Source organism: Ailuropoda melanoleuca, chromosome 13 (genome assembly GCF_002007445.2).
Source record: "Ailuropoda melanoleuca isolate Jingjing chromosome 13, ASM200744v2, whole genome shotgun sequence".
Lineage (NCBI taxonomy): Eukaryota > Metazoa > Chordata > Mammalia > Carnivora > Ursidae > Ailuropoda > Ailuropoda melanoleuca.
Genome location: NC_048230.1, coordinates 26,474,950 through 26,492,253, shown reverse-complemented (window position 1 = coordinate 26,492,253; position 17,304 = coordinate 26,474,950). Strand labels below are relative to the sequence as shown.

The 17,304-nt window shown below is 49.9% G+C and overlaps 2 protein-coding genes across 3 annotated transcripts in view; both read right to left on the bottom strand.

The window, feature by feature from the left end:
* LOC100481510 (amine oxidase copper containing 2) overlaps window positions 1-6,799 on the bottom strand; it is a 14,054-nt gene extending 7,255 nt beyond the window's left edge. The window contains exons 1-4 of one of the 2 annotated variants that reach the window (XM_034639883.1): window positions 3,960-6,799; window positions 1,820-2,105; window positions 1,454-1,583; window positions 46-116 (exon numbers count right to left, since the gene is read on the bottom strand). In XM_034639883.1, the coding sequence (XP_034495774.1) occupies window positions 46-116; window positions 1,454-1,583; window positions 1,820-2,105; window positions 3,960-5,547 (2,075 nt within the window). In that variant the 5' untranslated portion in view covers window positions 5,548-6,799. The other variant, XM_002922178.4, reaches the window with a different exon arrangement.
* A 145-nt stretch (window positions 6,800-6,944) lies between these two features.
* PSME3 (proteasome activator subunit 3) lies at window positions 6,945-13,616 on the bottom strand. The gene is made up of 11 exons (XM_002922149.4): window positions 13,332-13,616; window positions 12,607-12,639; window positions 12,423-12,485; window positions 12,125-12,229; window positions 11,167-11,215; window positions 10,501-10,613; window positions 10,201-10,269; window positions 9,993-10,060; window positions 9,839-9,893; window positions 9,626-9,712; window positions 6,945-8,714 (listed from the first exon to the last, which is right to left on the bottom strand). The coding sequence occupies exons 1-11, from the start codon at window positions 13,371-13,373 to the stop codon at window positions 8,634-8,636; spliced, it is 765 nt and encodes a 254-aa protein (XP_002922195.1). The 5' UTR covers window positions 13,374-13,616; the 3' UTR covers window positions 6,945-8,633.
* Window positions 13,617-17,304: the final 3,688 nt, after the last annotated feature.

Below are 17,304 nucleotides of genomic sequence, written 5' to 3'. Positions count from 1 at the left end.
CTTGGGGGGCGGGCCTGAAGCAGAGCGGCAGAGATTTCCACAGACCTTACATGGCTTTGTCTTCCAGGTTCCAAATCAGATTCCGCTCTCTGGGTCAGGGTTGGAACTGGGGAGAGCTGGGGGAGGCAGAAGGAGAGTGGGATTTAAAAATAATGCAACTGACCAGTTGAGCCTGGAAAAGCACCACCAGTAAGGGGCTGGGTCTGCGCAGAACAGCCCCTCGTCCCCCTCAGCCGGGCTTCTTGCCCCAACCCCCACCTCCCAGGGCCAGATGTTCCCTTTCCTGTAACTTGGAACTATTGTTCTGCTTCCAAGGAAACCCCCACCGCCAGCTTCCCAAGCGGCATTCCTTGGCCTGGTCTGTCCCTCTTGCTGTATCTTCTTCCATTGCTAATTTCCTTGGCCAGAGTCCTTGATATTCCCCGGGGGGGATTCTAGATACTTCAAAAGTCAAAGAGAAGAAATTCAAGCGATAAATATCTTGTAGTACCTTTTATTATAAATCACACACACCATCTATTTTTTTTACAAAATTCTATCTATTCTTCCATTTCAATGCACATGCATAAAGAAATGTCTGGTATAACGTTCACCAAATGTGAACTCTATTTCTGAGTGGTAGAATTTGTGGTGTTTTGCTTGAATATTTTAATAATCATATCATTTGTATAAATCCATCATTTAAACAAAACAAACTGGATATAAGAATTCACAGAAGGGATATAGAGGGGTTAGCGTGGGAGGTGGTCTCCTAAGGAACATTAAGAGGGTAGGAGTCAAGGGAGCAGGAAGTGGGAACAGAGAGAAAGGCACAAACGTCTCAGCAACCCCCTTCCATGTCCCACCACACCGTTGGGGCTAAAAGTCCTGGTAAAAGAAAGGGGGCAGGTCCGGGACACAGGCCGCCAAGTGGGGGATGCAGGCCACAGGGTTGACACTGCAGAGCCCAGCATCCTGGCCCTTCTCAAAGTAGACACTGCCAGGGGAGAAGATGGAGGGATCCTCATCAAAGAAGTTATAGGGTCGGAGCAAGAAGCCGACTCTGTTCCCCAGAGTCACTGTGTTGGGGACATCCTCGGCATGGGGGATATGCAGGAAGCTGGCTGTAACCCAAGCCACCAGGTCCTGCGGGAAGAGGGACAGGCTGAAAGACTTCGTGGAGGCGAGACCCAGAGAACCACCCCTCCTCAGCCACAATCCCCAACCTCTAGGCTCAGCCTTGCTTCCACCCCCACCCAGCCCCGGGTCCACACAGCAAGCAGGGTGATCCTTGTGAGAAGCTGCAGGGTGGTTGGTGTCCCAGGGCTAATCTCACCCAAGAAGGATGACCCGCGTTGGCCCCTGAATCTGAGAACTGGAAACCTAACCATTCCCTCCAACCTACTGTCAGGGGCTGGGCAGCCAAGACGACAGGCTTAAGTTGCCCCTCTCCTCTGCCTCTAGGGCTACCAACCTCTCCTAAGAGGGTCTCATTGTTGATGAAGTCAGCAAAGGCCATAGTGGGGGTCCAGATGTCATTCTGGTAATAGATGCTGCTGCTCTGTGACTCCTCCTCCTTCCTCCGGGTCACCACGAGCTGGTATCTGACCAGGAATGTTGAAGGAAGGTGGTGTCAGAAACTGTCAGGGGCCATTCCTGGCCTTGAAGTCCTTTGGACCCAATTCTGTGCGAGACCATTTCCCATCCCGTATCTACTTAGAGCTGACAGGAGGTACAGGGGTGAACGATAAGTCAAGGGTAGTGAGTTGGGGTCTTCAAGAGCTGGAACGGGGAAGAGGACCCATCGTCCCTACCACCCAGCCCCCAGAGCCCTCCTCACCTCCCCCAGCTGAGGGCCCTCTCCATGTTGCTCTCCAGGGGCATGTGTATGCCAAGGGGGCTGTAGATCTGGATTCGGTACCCGCGCTGGTGACCCCAGGCATTAGTCTGGTTGGCAGCCAGATAAAGGTAGCGGGGAAGGGGCTTTCCCAAGGAAAAAGCTGTCAGGTCCTCCCTTCCGAGGACCTGCCGTGTCAGCTGTGGGCGCTGCAGCTGGTGCTCTGGACTCCAAGGGGCTGCCACAGGTTTAAACACCACGTCTTCAGCTACCACCCAGTTTTTCAGCCCTGCCGGGGGGGGGGAGGAGGGAGAGGAGTTCCACACCAGGTGAGACAGTCCCTTGCCTTCCCCACGATGCCCACTGCGCCAGCCTGACAAAGGGCAGCGGAGCTCGTCAGAGAGCACTCTGTGCTGGGAGCCGGAAGGTCTGGATTCGAGCACTAGCCCATCTTCTTTGAACCTGCCCCATTCAAGACGGCTATGGCCAGTCACAGGTGGCTAGTTCCATTTAAATTAAAAATTCAGTTCCTCAGTCACACGAGCCACATTTCAGGTGCTCAACTGCCACATGGGACTAGTGGCTAACGTATCAGACAACGCAGATAGAGACTATCCATCACTGCAGAGTTGTTAGCACCGGCCTACCCAGGAGACCTGGGACCGATTCTTCGCTTCTCTGATTCTCTTTCTGAATCTCTACAGTGTGCATAATAAGAGCTGTTCTGTGGCTGAGCTCTGTAAGTGGAAAAGCACACGCAGGTGGCTAGTTACATTCTTGTAACTATGAAAGAGAGATTTGTCTTGGAGAAGCTGGCTGGAAAAACCCAATCCCCTTCCAGGGCGCCATGCATCTTCCTCCCAGCTCTGAAACTCTGCTTTCCTTCTCCACAAGGTGAAGACCACTTGAAGTGAGTAGATTTAGATCTTAGGTTGTCTGAAAGCTCCCCAGAACTCGACTGCACTCGTCACGTACACCCATCGTCCCCATTTGGCACGTGATGATACTCTTTGCAGGTTCGGGTGTGAGTTCCTTTAAACAGGACGGATTGAGAAGGCACCCGGCACCCTACACAGAGCAGAACTGAGGCCAGCCCCTCTGCTGCTTGTCCCTCGTGCTCCACACGACAGGGAACCAATACGTGTGACTCGACTTTACTGCCCGAGACAAGGCTCTTTAATGCCAAAAATGCTGAAAAACTTCAAACCAAAGTCCTATTCCAAATACGTCGAATAATCTAGATAATAGACTCATTTCAATCATGCTATTTTCTTAGCTCTCCTCCCACCCCACACCACATCTTTCTAGTCTAGAGGGTAAGAAAATGTTTCACAAGAAAGCTGCATACTTACAAAGCATTATACCGGGGCAGTCACTTCTTGCCCCATCTCCCCCCACCCTCCTCAGTTTGGCGAAGGTCTGGTAGATTTCTATTTTTCTTTCTGGGCCTAATAGTCTGTGATTTGATTAAGTTCGTTATTTTGTTGTTGACAAAAATCCATCAGGAGCAGCAAGTCCTCTCTGTGCTTTGAGCCCCACTTGAGAAATCCCTTTCTACACTTGCAGCAAGCCTATTGCGTGCCTGCGTTGTCACCGGAGGGCCGGCAGTGAGGACATGTACTGGCAGGGATGGGATGACTCTCCCCGGGAGGATGGTGGGGCCACTATCCTATGTCCTGTTTTATGAAATCCTGTGAAGCAACCCCCCCCCAGGACCACTCTACCCTGAAAGCCTTAGGCTGCTTCCTACCTCTGCTCAGGCCCCTGCTTTCCCCACCTCCACTGACCCCCAGAATCAGGAAAAAAGAGCCCCAACTCCAGCCCCAACTGCTGGAGCAAATTCAGTAGCCACAGAGGCACTCGAGACGAAGGCAGCCAGGCACAGCCATTGCATTTAAGCCAGTTTCACAACCACAGCGAGGCGGAGGGGCCGGGTAGGGACACCCTTCTACCTTCGGCCAGATACCCAGGACATCCAGTATTTCAGGCTGACTGCAGCCGCATATGCTCCAATGAGCCCCTGCTCTGTTGCCCCAATATGTCATGGTGCCAGCCTGCCACCCTCTGCTGCTTCTGGCTCAGTTTGGGGGGTCTCCCTTCCCTCTGCTCCACCCCAAGTCTCAATCCTCCCCCGAGCACTCACCTGCCACATCCAGGTCCAGCTTGAAGTGAAAGGCATGCGTGTGCACTGCCCCCAGCACTCGCTCCCCCACACGGTTCCCGAAGAGGAGGCCCTCCTCACCCCCACTCAGGAAAGCCGTGTTGATATAGCCTGTGGCATGGACCCGCCCTTCCAGCGCCCCATTTGGGTGCAGTACAAAGTCCCAAATGTAGTCATAGTTGCCTACAGATGACACAGACCTGACTACAAGAGCCGAGCCGGCCAAACCACCATAGAAATGACTCTCGAGGTGATTGTGGTGCCTCCGAAGGGGCACTCCTTGTGCCTCCTCGAATACACACACAGCCCCCGGGAGCAGCTGGACTGCCCCTGTGCCCACCAGTATGTGGATGTCCACCATCGTAGACTGATAGGGGCAGTCAACTCCCCGAACCAAGCCCCGGCTGTGACGGCCAAGTCCATAGCTGCTATCCAAGTATCTGGTCATCATTGTCTTGGGTGAATCGGCACCGTAGACGGATACACACTCCTGGACACTGACTTCATAGGCCACTCGCTCACCCTTGAACCGAATATCAAAAATCCTCATGCCACTGAACACCCCATGACCAAAGGTAAATGTCCAGAGGGAGGATGTCACCAGGTTCCCTTGTACACTATATTGGGAGCCCTGGGGTGAGAACTGAAGAGGGGGGAGAGGACCTGGGGAGGTCCGGGACTTCAAGGATGAAGCCCCATTTGGCAGGGGGAGAGGAACCCTAACCACTTCCAGCCGGCCAGCCTTAAACTCCCATTCCAACTGGCCCAAGTCAGCATAGTAGCGCCCGAGGTAGAAGACCCGCTGGACAGCCCAGTGGGCAGGGTCCAGGGCCCTGTGGTCCAGCAGTAGCTCCAGCCCCACTGGGTGAAGGAAAATCCCAACACCTGAGATGTTATGGTAGAGGGCTATCCAGGTAGCACGGTCCCCTGAGCGCAAGCCACTGGGGGTGGCATGCAGAGGTGCCAAAGTGGAGCCATTGTAGTTGAAGACAGAAGCCAGAAAGCCTGGTGCCTTGGGTAGCTCCACCTCCTTCAAATGTTTCCACATCTGGGCAAACTCAGCTCCCAGCATGGGGCGGCGGTAATAGGGCAGGGGGCCCCCGTGACGCTCCACCGTCACGTCCCGCAGGTAGGAGGGCCGTGGCAGTGGCCCCACCACCAGCTCACTCACGTTGGGCTGGGGCTGTCCGCCAAAGAAGACGATGGCCAGCGCCTCCCGGGCAGGTGGGGGGCTCCCCCTGTCCAGGTGGGCCAGGGCTGCGGCCTTGGGGGGCAGGTGCAGCTCCACTGAGAAGACGCAGTTGTCCGAGGGGCGCGCCTGGGCTGCATCCACCAGGCCTGGCCCGAGCTGCTGGGTCAGGAAGCTCATGACAGCTGTCAGCTCCTCCAAGCTCAGGTCTGCAAACAGCTGGTTCTGGCCGGGGTGTGTCCGGGGCTGGGCAGTGGGGGACACGGAGGGGCAGCGGGGAGGCTGGCTGGAGCCACCTTGGCTGGTCAGCAAGACATAGGCCAGGGCAAAGATGGTAATGAGGGACAGTGCCAGGAACACGAGGACTACCTTGAGATTCATGGTGAATGTGGACAGCTGAAAGGGAAGTCCTACCAGCTGCTCCTTCCAGTTACTGACATCAAATCAGGGCTTATATTCAGTAGGATGGATAGGAATAGAGAAAACTCCACCCCGTGGGTTGGACAGGAAATTTCTGACCTTAATTTATATAATTCTGTTCCAATTTTCTGTTCCGTGGTTTGGCTCCAGGCACGACTTCCACGTGCATAGGCTCTCCCCTGCCCCTGAGCTCCTGGCCGCAGCACGGCAGGAGCTCTGACTGCCGTCACTCAGACCAGACTAGAGGGCATTTGGATTAACTCTAAACTCTACCTTTCACTCAGAAGAGGTCTGAGGAAGAACGCCAATGTCAGATGCCCAGTTAAGCGCTGTGTGCTACACACAGGCACCAGAACTATCCATTTCCCTACCTCCTAGCAGGCACCACCCGTCAATATTCCCACAACCCACAGCCCAGTTCAGCAATAAGTGCTGGCCAGCTGCCAAAGGCCAAGCCCTTGCTTTGTAGTATCCCGTCTCTCCTATCTAGTCAGTGGGAAAGGAAAGGTGAGCGCCTGGGCTCAGCAGTCAGATCCCTCCGCTGTAGGACCTCAGAGGAGTTCCTGCTCATGAATTTCAGTGTCCTCACCTACAAAGGAGGGGTAAACTACCCAGATTCGTGAAAATTAAATGTGGTCATGCACATAAAGCACTTAACAGAGAGCCTAACACAGAACAGGCATTCAAAAAATCGCTAGCCACTGCTACCGATCTCTGGAAAAACAGAATACAGCAGACGTTCCTCCACCATTCAAGACCTTAAATCTCTTTTTGCAGAGACAGTGAGGGGACCACTGGGTATCAGAAGGCTACTCTGCAAGGTGGAAGTTGAGGAAACTTTATTTCAGAGAGAGCTAGGATCCTAGACAGCCCTCCCGAGTCACTGGAAAACCAAAAGCAGGAATCGCTGGCATCTCTTCAAGAAATTTAAGACACTGCTCAGCGGGAAAAATTAGTATTAGGACAAGAAAATGACCGGTTAGGCTGTGCCTTGAACCAGGTGATCCCCCACATGCGGACCTAGAGCAGCCTCTACTGGCAGTGCATGGTATCACGGGGCGGAGAGAGCAAGGAACTGGAATCTTGGAAGGTTAAGACGGAAGCAGCTTAAAGGTTTGGGAAGAGCTAACTTTCACATAATTCAGACTGAACACAAATGAAGGACCCACCCCTGCCTCTTGGTAGGCAGAAGCCTCAGTCTTTCCATTATTTTAGAGAAAAGAGGCAGCTCAATTGTCATAAAAACACCCAATAGGGTGGCTGGAGGTGTACATGGAGGTGGGTGTCCCCCTATGCACACACGTGAGTGTGGGTATGTCCCTAGCCACCAGAGCATCGCACCAGGGTCTGCAGCTTTAGAAAGAGGTCAAAGTACCTGCATTTTTAATAATTTCTTGACATGGTAAGAGAATTTTACATTACGATCCAAGGGTGATAGAGTGAGGAGGGGCAGCAGAATACTCCAACAAACGAAAAGAGAAACTGAGAAACACATGGTAGGAGGGGGATAGGGTTTTAGCTGGAAGGGATCCCGAGGGTGGGTAGGGGCACCGTCCAACCAAAATGCAATTGGTTTGTTACTGAGTACTATTCATGGGAAGACAGCATCCTGGGAGTAGAAATGATGCAGCCGGGTGGAAATGTGACTGGGGTTGAGGCAAGAGGAAGACAGCAGAAGAATAAAAGTCAGAACCAGAAACAGAGAGTCGCTGGCAGGCTGACCGCAGATACGGACTCTCCAGTAGTGGCAGAATAAAAAAGTGGGGGTTTGATGAGGGTTAACAGAAAAGCTGTAACAAGTGGTATCTCTGGAAGATTTGAGAAATAGGAGGCAACTCTTCTATGGTTTTGACTTGCCCAGCAGATCTTCACATACACACAATGCGTACACACGTGTGTGCGTGCACGCGTGCACACACACACACAAGGTGCTGCTTTCCGTGGAAGCACAACACTATAAATAAGAGAACTATTTGTCCCACAGGAACGCCCGGCAGGAGCAGCGGCATCTGGGCCTCACAGCTGCAGACAGCCCCACCCCAATTTACAACTGGCCTAGGAAGAGGCAACCAGGAGTCAGAGGACCAGCCTTTACAATAACGCCCAGAAAGACCTGAGTCACAGAAGAAGGGGTCTTCCCCAAATCCTCTGCTTCTCATCTCTCAGCTCTCCTCCAACTCACCAGCCTCTAGGCACCAAGAGGCTCTGTATAACAGCAGAACGATGGGCCCTGGTGGGGGGGGACTAAGACGACCATCATCTTCTGAATGATGTGTGTGTGACAGAATTCATGGGGGGGGGGCACCAGGACAAAGGAAAACACCACAGACCATGGGATGGGGAAATCAGGTAACAGAGGAGGAAGGCATGTGTGTGCATGTCTGTACATATGCGTCGATCACACACACAGGTGTACATGAAAATCCTAGTTATAAAAACATCTCAAGGAGCTAGGAACTTGGCAGAAGGCCGAAGGTGTTTCTTGTCATGATCAGGTTCAAGGTGGGATGTATGTGGATGGGAGACCCTAAGTTATCATCAGGGAAACTATGGGAGGGAGGATCCAATGTCCCACACAGTGGCAAGAGACACTAACCTTACATCAGAGGAGAGATGCTGGACTGCCCCCCACCCCCAGTTCCTAAAAAACACCTAGCACTTTCCTTCCAGTTCCCTTAGCTTCTAACCAGCTAATCAACAGAAGGAAAAAAACACAAAGCTCAAGACACAGAAGGGAGAGGGCAGGGAGAGAAAACACAAGTATTCCTGTGCCAACATCCTGCACACACAGACCTGGACTTCTCCAGAAATTAGGACAGATCGGGTGTGGGGTATTAGGGAAGGAAATAGAAGAGTTCCTGAGGCCTGAAAAAAGAGGTAAACACGTCACAGAACTACATGAGAGTTTCATTAGACTCTAACTAAAAACAGAGAGAGGTGTGATTACTATTTCCAGCCAGTTTCCCCATCACGATAGTCATGTAACAAACCAAGGCAATGTCGGTCTTGAGCCAGACTCACAGAGTCCCCTGGCCCTGGCCCTGGCCTCAGTACAGCGTCTCTGCATTGCTGCTCCGGGGCCGTTTGATCTTCTCGATATTTTTCAGGATCATGTCATGTAGAGTGACCTGGGAGAAGAGGCCAGGGAATCACATTTGTTCCACCCCAACCTCCCAAAGAAGCCAGATACACCCACAAAGCCCCAAGCAATCATATGCAGAATCCCAATCTCACTCACTGGAACCTCAATTAGCGTGGCTGCCTCTCCTCTCTATACCCGCACATTGGGGATTCCTGGGAACTTCCCAGGCCCCAAGTGTCTAATAACAACTAACATTTATGGAGCACCTAACATAAGCAACAATTGTACTGGGTCCTTTAACGTGTTATTTTACTCTTTTTTTTTAAAGATTTATTTATTTGAGAAAGAGAGATCATGCATGCCTATGCACGTGAGTGAGGGGAGGGGCATAGGGAGAGAATCTCAAGCTGACTCCCTGCTGAGCGCAGAACCCGATGCGGGGCTTACTCCCACTACCCACGAGATCATGCCCTGAGCTGAAATCGCAAGTTGGATGCTTAACTGACTGTGCCACCCAGGCGCCCTTATTTCACTCATTTTTAAAAATCATCTTTGTAAAAACAAAACCAAAAAACCCATCTTTGTGCCATAGATACTCTAAGTTCTATCTTAGTGATGTTCTATCTTTGAGATGAAGAAACTGAAGTTTAAGGTTAAACAACTTGCCCAAGGCCACAGATTACAGGAAGAACCGGCTCTGAACCCAAGCCTGTCTGCCTCCAATGCCCACATCTTGACACCTGTACTGCACTGCACACTCGGCCATCCAAACAGAAAGGGAGATCCCCAGCTACGCACCCTCAGTGAGCTTGTAATTCTCAACACTCAGTCGATGAGAATTCATCCTCCTCATTTTACCCCACTCCATCCCCTATCTCAAACCCCAGGAAGTGGCGAGAAAATGACTGCCAGGGCTAACAGCCAGGGTGACTGTGGGCAGGGACCAAGGTTACTTACATATTGATTCCTTAGCTCGGATATGATGAGCCGAAGGCTGATGTACTCTTTCTCGTCAATCTCTGTCACGGTGCGGCGATAGTCCTCCTGAAAGGAGGGCGGAGGAAAGGCTAGCTCCCAAGGCCAGCCTGTCCACAGGCAGCGCTTCCCGAGAAACGGCCACTCCTCCCTCTCCCTTCCACTTTCACCCTCAGATCCCAAACCCTTACTTACCACATGGGGATATTTAGCTATTTTAGAAACCAATTTGGCTCTTGTAATATAATATCTGAAAGGAGAGAGAAGAGGAGGAAGCTGCAGGAGACCCTGGACGGTGCTTGCCATATCACCAGCCCCCAGTTCCTGGGCCAAACCCAAGAAGCCCTACCTAGAAATCTGGTCCAGATAAGATGCAGCTTCACTCTCAACAGTTCTTAGTTCTGCAACTGTCTCCTCCTAAAAAAAAAACAAGTATTAAGGTCAAGTCACTTCCATGTCACCCAAAGAGCAGACCAAGGGAAAACAAACAAAGCAGGTTGAAAAGGAGAGTAAACCTTCCAAACCCTCCTCTCCAGTTTGTAATACAAGCACGTTACCTGAATGGACACCCCAAAGTTGTTCCCGTCTTCTATCCTGGGAATCAGGAGCTGTACCCACATTTTGACCTGAAGGGTGAGAGGACCAATATATACCCATGAGGACCCTTGCCTTTTCTGCCAAAGCCACGAAGTATACAATCCATGCCGCTAGGACCAGATGCTGGGAGCACGGGAGCCAAGATACTTCGTGTGCCAACTCCTCTATCACCTCCATGCCTCCTGCCCCACATCCAACATTTCCATAGTTCAGGCCAGGCTTTTTGGGGTCAGCCCACAGGTCACTAGCCCCTGCCTCACCGTGTTGCATTTCTCAATCAGGAGCCGGATCTCAGGTTTCACTTTTTCAATAATGTCCACTAGCTGCTGGTTGCTTTTTAGCATCCCATTGGGCATCACGAACACCTTGGTTCCTGGTAGGGACATGAAGAAGGTCAAATGATTGGGGTGGAGGGCAGGACATTAACACCCCCTCACCCCCAGCTTTCTCTCTTCTTTCCCAGACCCATGAGATGCTACGACCTGTCTTTTATCTGTCGCAATCCTATCTACAAACCATGACCCCACCAACAGAATCAAAAAGAGAAAATGTATGGATTAGCAAATGAGTGTCTAAAGTATGCCCAAGGTCTGAAGAACAAGGAAATTACAATATGCTCTAAAAATTTAATGTACCAACTATTACTGAAGAAGAGAAAATAATGCAAAACTGGGACTTCTGTGAAAAACCTGAGATGTGTAGCCACCTCCAACCTCTCTCCCTTGGCAATCCACACTAAGTCAAGCCCTCCCTGTTTATTGGGAAATTAGGTTTTGGGTGCTAAATAACGACCATGTTTGGAGAACTTGGGAATGCTAACTCTGGAAAATCAAATCTGATCTTGTTTCCTGACCAGAGAGTGCCCGATCAATCCTCCTGCTCAGGGCTGCAAGCCAGGGAGTGGGTGGGGTAGCGCTGGCTCTTACCTTGGAAGGCCTCTTCACACTCATCCAACCTTCGCTTCTTGTAAGTAGGCTAAAGATACAGAGACAGGAATTAGCTTGCTCTTGACACCCATAACCCCATCACAAGTTACCCTTCGAGCAAGTCAATCCCTTCTTTGGCCCCATATGTTGTTTTAATTTATGCCCAATTTACTAAGCATGTACAGGGCTTTAAGGAAAGATTCTTGCCACAAAGCAACTTACACCCTAGTTGGGAAGACCAACCTTTCAACTGACACATTGAGCAATTAGGGGAGAGGGGTGGATACCATAAACAATAGGAAAAATGAACCATTCAGTCCGGGGTGAGAATAATTAAGGGAATATGTACAAATCTTCTGGTTCCACAAAGAAGCACAATATTTGATCAACAAATATGTATTTAGCACCTGCTGTGTACCAGGGATAGATCTAGGTGCTGGGGATACAAAGTTGATTAAGACAGTTTCTGCTTTCCAGAGTTGCAAGCTCTACCAATGAGACAGTAACTCAGACAACAATACAGTGTTATCACTGTTAATATAAAACATGGACACATAACTGACAAGCACTAGGTGCTAAAGGCACGCAGCAAAGACAGGGACTGCAGTTATATAGCAAGAATTGCTTGTCCTGTAACAATATTCAAGACACTGAAACAGGTGAGAAAAATCTTGCTTAGAGCCACAGGGACAGACCAGACAACTGAAGGGAACCTGCAGCTATTAGTCGTATTTGGAACTCACTCTAGGACAAGTGGCATTAGGTTATACACTTCATGCTATAAATGAAAACCAGGGTCTAAAAGTGGTATGCTGGAATCACCATGTCTGTAAGAGCCCTTGTTCCTAGACCCTAATCCCACTGTCGCCTCTGTACATGCTCAAATTGACTAGGAAGTAGAGAACAGAGAATAGAGAACTACTGCTTCCGAATACAAAGAAAAATGCAGGACACTCACACCGTCCAGTCCATCGTGGCTATTGGTGAGAAGAATGGGGTCAGGGACTGGGAGATTCATGTCTGAGTGGATCTGAGTTAGATCATGGATGTTTAGGATTGGTTCCTGAAAGAGAGACACCCACCCCCAAAACATTAGTCTTTTCAAAATGAACAAAGAAGTATTTCATTTGAAGGGCAAGAAATGAGTGTTTTACTGTACAAAACAAAATAGAATCAACACATGATTTCTCCCATTTGACAGAAAGACCAGAGCCAAAAACACTGGGGAATTTGAAGAGAAGAAAAGGGTCTCTCACCTTCAAAAAACTATCAAGTTCTAACAACTTCTTTGGAAAAAAATTTGCCACCAAGTCTTCTGCCTAAAGATGAAGGAAAATACAGCTCAATTAATAGCTGTGGGAAGGTCTCTCTCTGCAGATCTCTTCTTTGGGAAATTCCCAACTATCAACCACCGCTTATTTTTTTATTTATTAAACTCACCTCACTTGTGATCCGCTCCCTGAAAGAATCAACCTAAAGTGAACAGAGAGAGCAATTCAGTATCAGCAAGTCACTACCTAGAAACACAGGGTGGGGCAGGATGGGAAAACCCAAATCCGGCTGTCTTCCCCTCACCTTGTAATTGTAATGAGAAGCTGAGAGGCCCCCAGACTGTAAATACTTTATTTTTTTGAGGATCCATTTCTCCATCTCAGGAGAGGGAAGCGGGGCTTGAGGGTAGCACCCACCACCTGTCTTCCCTCCCACCCTCCCTCCCTGTGTCTGAAGCTGTCTGAATTTGAGAGCAAACAAAAGGCAGATAGACAGGGGAGATGTGAGCTCACAAACGCGCCAAGCCCCCATCCAGATCTAGCCTTTGATACCAGGCAGGCCTGACGCCAACTGTAGGGGTAGAACAGCAGTAGCATCCGGAGGCGGGGACGTTGCTGGGCTGGGGGACTTCCAGCTGTCACTGGCTTAAAGTGAGGAGTCCACCACGTGTCCGCGGAGGTCTCCCCGGGGCTCTCCACCACCAGACGCGGTTCAGAAGGCCACCCTATATTATCCTCTCCCCCAATGCCGTCTCCGGGGGTGGGGGGCTGGGCTGAGCTGAAGCTCAGAGCTGGTGTCCCCAGGGAGACAAAGACGCCATGGGGAGTGGGGAGCCGGTCAAACTGCTCGGGGATCGAAGCGAGGGGTTAGGAGGCCCGGACCGGTGCCGCTACCTTGAGCTTCACTTCCTGATCCACCTTCAGCAACGAGGCCATGGCCGGGCCGGGCCGTGTCCGCTCCACTGGAGACCGGAGGCGCTGTGGGCTCCGGGGAGGGGGTCAGAGGGACGGGAAGAATCTCGGCTGTTCTAGGGACGCGGCCGCCCTCGCTGGCTCACTCACTGCTCGCTCGCTCGCTCCCTCCCTCCGTGCCGTCCGTCCGCCCGCCCGCCTGCTGCCTGCTGCCTGCTCGCTCTCTCGCTCGCCCTCCCGGCTTTCGCCGCTCACGCCGGAACTTACGTCACAGCCAATCGCCGGGACTCCGGAGAGGCGCACGTGCCCTGCGCAGCCGCGCTGGGGTCCAGCACTGGACGCTCGGGGCTGGACTCTCATCTCCCGGCTTCCTGTGCCGGTTAAGGGAAGTAGGAGGGAGGGCGACAGTGGGTGGTTTGCTGAAAACTAAGCATTAGAAAGACTCGAGTACTGTTTGACATTCTGTTAGCTCGGCGCTCGCCCTCCCCGGAGGGACCTTATGAGCCGCCGCCGCCTCGAGGACGGGACGGACCACGCCGTCGCGCCCCAGTGACGTCGGCCCGAGGAAGCCGGCGGTCCCGGCGCTGGCCTCGGGGTTCTAGCCTGTGATTCTTGCTGCCTCTTCCCGTCGGCCGAAGCTCGTGTTAGGCTAGAGCCAAACAGAAGTCAAGTCCTGTTGTACCAGGCTTCCCCACCTTTCTCCGACACTTACTCTCATACACTTCGAGACCTCAGAGATCAGCTGCCTGATGGGCAGGTTGACACCAGGAGTGGGGCATTGCTTGTCCAAGGCTACGAAGTGTTTCCAGTAAACCTGGACCAGAACCCAGATCTCCTGACTTTCAGGACAGTGCCATATCTATTTTCCTAATAGGAGGCAGAGACCATAGCTCTTCACTCATCCATTCATTCTGTCTCTTGACATTGGTTATTTCACGCAATAAAATGGGGGCAGGGGGCGCCTGGGCAGCGCAGTCGTTAAGCGTCTGACTTCGGCTCAGGGCGTGATTCCGGCGTTCTGGGATCTAGCCCCGCATCAGGCTCCTTCTCTGGGAGCCTGGTTCTCCCTCTCCCACTCCCCCTGCTTGTGTTCCTTCTCTCGCTGGCTGTCTCTCTCTGTCAAATAAAATCTTAAAAAAAAAAAAAAAAAGACTCCTTTAATAAAATAAATAAAAATTAAAAAAATAATAAAATGGGGGCAGGACAATGTACTAGGTAGGCCCTGGGACAGCATTGTCCCAGAGCCTAGAAATACACGAGGCACTTATACGAGTAAAAATTATCTAGTAGCCACATTAAAAGGTAAAACAGGTGAAAATAATTTTAATCATAGATTTAACCCATTTTATCCAAACATCATTTCAACATGTAATCAATATAAAAATATGAATGAGGTCTTACACATTCTTTTCTCATGCCAAGTCTTTGAAATCCAGTATGAATTTCACACTGACTGTATTTCACTAATTTCACACATCTCAATTCAGAGGTTCCACACGTGGCTAGTGACTCCTGTATCGAAAAGCACATCTCAGGGAAGTCAAAGATAAACAAGACTCAAGTTCTCCGGCCTCCCGGGTCTTAATACTGGGGAAAGACATCAGAAAATAACCTGACAACATAATTGCAAGATTTGTTAAATGTTAGGAAAGAAATGACTGATGTAGAGAACACCAGGGGTCTATTTTAGATAGAATGGCCAAGGACAGCCTCTCGGATGAAGTGACAAGCTAGGATCTAAAGGATATAAAAAGGTTAGCATGGGAAGAGTGAGGGGGAAGTGCCTCCAAAGGTACAGACGCAGCCCAAGCAAATGCTCGGGGGAAGGAAAGAGGTTGTCCTGTTGAAGAAATTGAAAGACTAGTTAGTGAGTGGGGGGTGGGAGTAAGGTGGGGAGGGTTATTGGGAAACAATTTGGATTAAGTATGAAGGCAGGTTGTCTGATGTACATTTTGGGGTCATTCTTGATGCTCAGCATTTATCCTGGGAAGGCCTCTGTGCTAAGCACAAGGGGAATGGGGGGAATACACAGATGAAGTGTCATTGACCATGGCCTTTGGAATCAGAGAGATACCTCAGTTCAAATCATACCTCAGCTCCTTACTATGATATTTTGGGGAAATGACTGAAATGCTGGGTCTCAATTCCCTTATCTGTGAAAAGGAATTTTGATAATAAATAAATAAATAAATAATATGTAATTCTGTGGAGTGTTTGTGAATATTGGAAATCATAAATACGTAAAAGAACTAACACAGTGGGGGCGCCTGGGTGGCACAGCGGTTGGGCGTCTGCCTTTGGCTCAGGGCGTGATCCCGGCGTTATGGGATTGAGCTCCACATCAGGCTCCTCCACTATGAGCCTGCTTCTTCCTCTCCCACTCCCCCTGCTGTGTTCCCTCTCTCGCTGGCTATCTCTATCTCTGTCAAATAAATAAATAAAATCTTTAAAAAAATTTAAAAAAAAAGAACTAACACAGTGTGTGGACACAAGGCAGGAACCAGATAAATAGCAGTCATTGTCAATCAAGCTACCTGTTAGCGCTTAGCATGAAGAGCTTACTCCTTAAACTATATAATTATTATCATCATTGCTTCCAGACTCCAGGTCCTTTTCCATTTCTTCAAGACTATATGCAACATAGCCCATACTACCCATCTTGCTTAGTAATGTCTACTAGTTTTCTCTCTTTTACCTCTGCTTTCTGTTAACACTTGTGCCTAGTAACCTTCAAACTCTGATCTGGAACTTAGCTTCAGGAATGCTTTGCCAGGGATATCTGGGTGGCTAGTCAGTTGGGTGTCTGCCTTCGGCTCGGGTCATGATCCCAGGTCTTGGGATCAAGGCCTGCATTGGGCTCCCTGCCCAGCAGGGAGTCTGCTTCTCCCTCTACCTGCCTCTACCTACCTTCTCCCTCTACCCTGCTCCTTCTCTCTCTCTCTCTGACAAATGGATGAATAAAAATCTTTTTTAAAAAAAGGAATGCTTTCCCTAATTAAGTTCATCCTATTTCAAGTACACAATTACCCTGCGTTTCTTTCAGAATTAATAACTTTAAGTTGAAAACAATATATTTGTGTTTGTTGAAATATGGCTTTGTTCTCAAATAATTGTGTTTTGTCTTCAGGTGGGTTGTAAGTAGACGGATACACATTCATTTTTGTTGTTTTTCTTTTAAGATTTTATTTATTTATTTGAGAGAGAGTGAGAGAGAGCACAAGAGCGGGGTGACAGGCAGAGGGGGAAGCAGACTCCCCTCTGAGCAGGGAGCCCAATGTGGGACTCAATCTTGGGACTCTGGGATCATGATCTGAGCCAAAGGCAGATGCTTAACCGACTGAGCCACCTAGGCGCCCCACATTCATTCTTTATTTCCCTTCCTCCTCCCTTATCCAAATGTTTTATATAATAGTCCGCTCATTTATTTATTTATTTATTTATTCAGTGAACAATTGCCAAGGGCCAATGCATTCAACAAACTGGATTCATTTCTGGTGCTTGTGAATCAAACATGATCATTGATGACTGGTCTCACTTTAAATTCATGTCCACAAATCTCAAATGGGTGCACAGCACTGCCGGAGAGCCTACTACATGTCCCTGACAAATGTACTCTCCTCCACTCCAAATGACTGTCATGCTTTCTCATTTCCCTAATCCTTCACTATCCCTCCCCCACCACATCCAATTTATGATTTTGGCTCATTCTTCATTGAGAAAACAAGCAAATGAGAACTTCCTCTCCCCACCAAGTTTGCCAGCCAGCAAGTATTTTCTGCCTTTCCTCCTCTTTCATTGAAGGAAAGATCCCTTGGTCTGTGCTCCTGTGATTATCCATTTTTCCCCTATATTACATTCATCCCTCTCTACTGGATCATTTCCAAACATGACAAGTTCCTCCCATCTTGTGAAAAATGGACCCAGATTCCTCTGTAGCTATCACTCCATTTCTGCG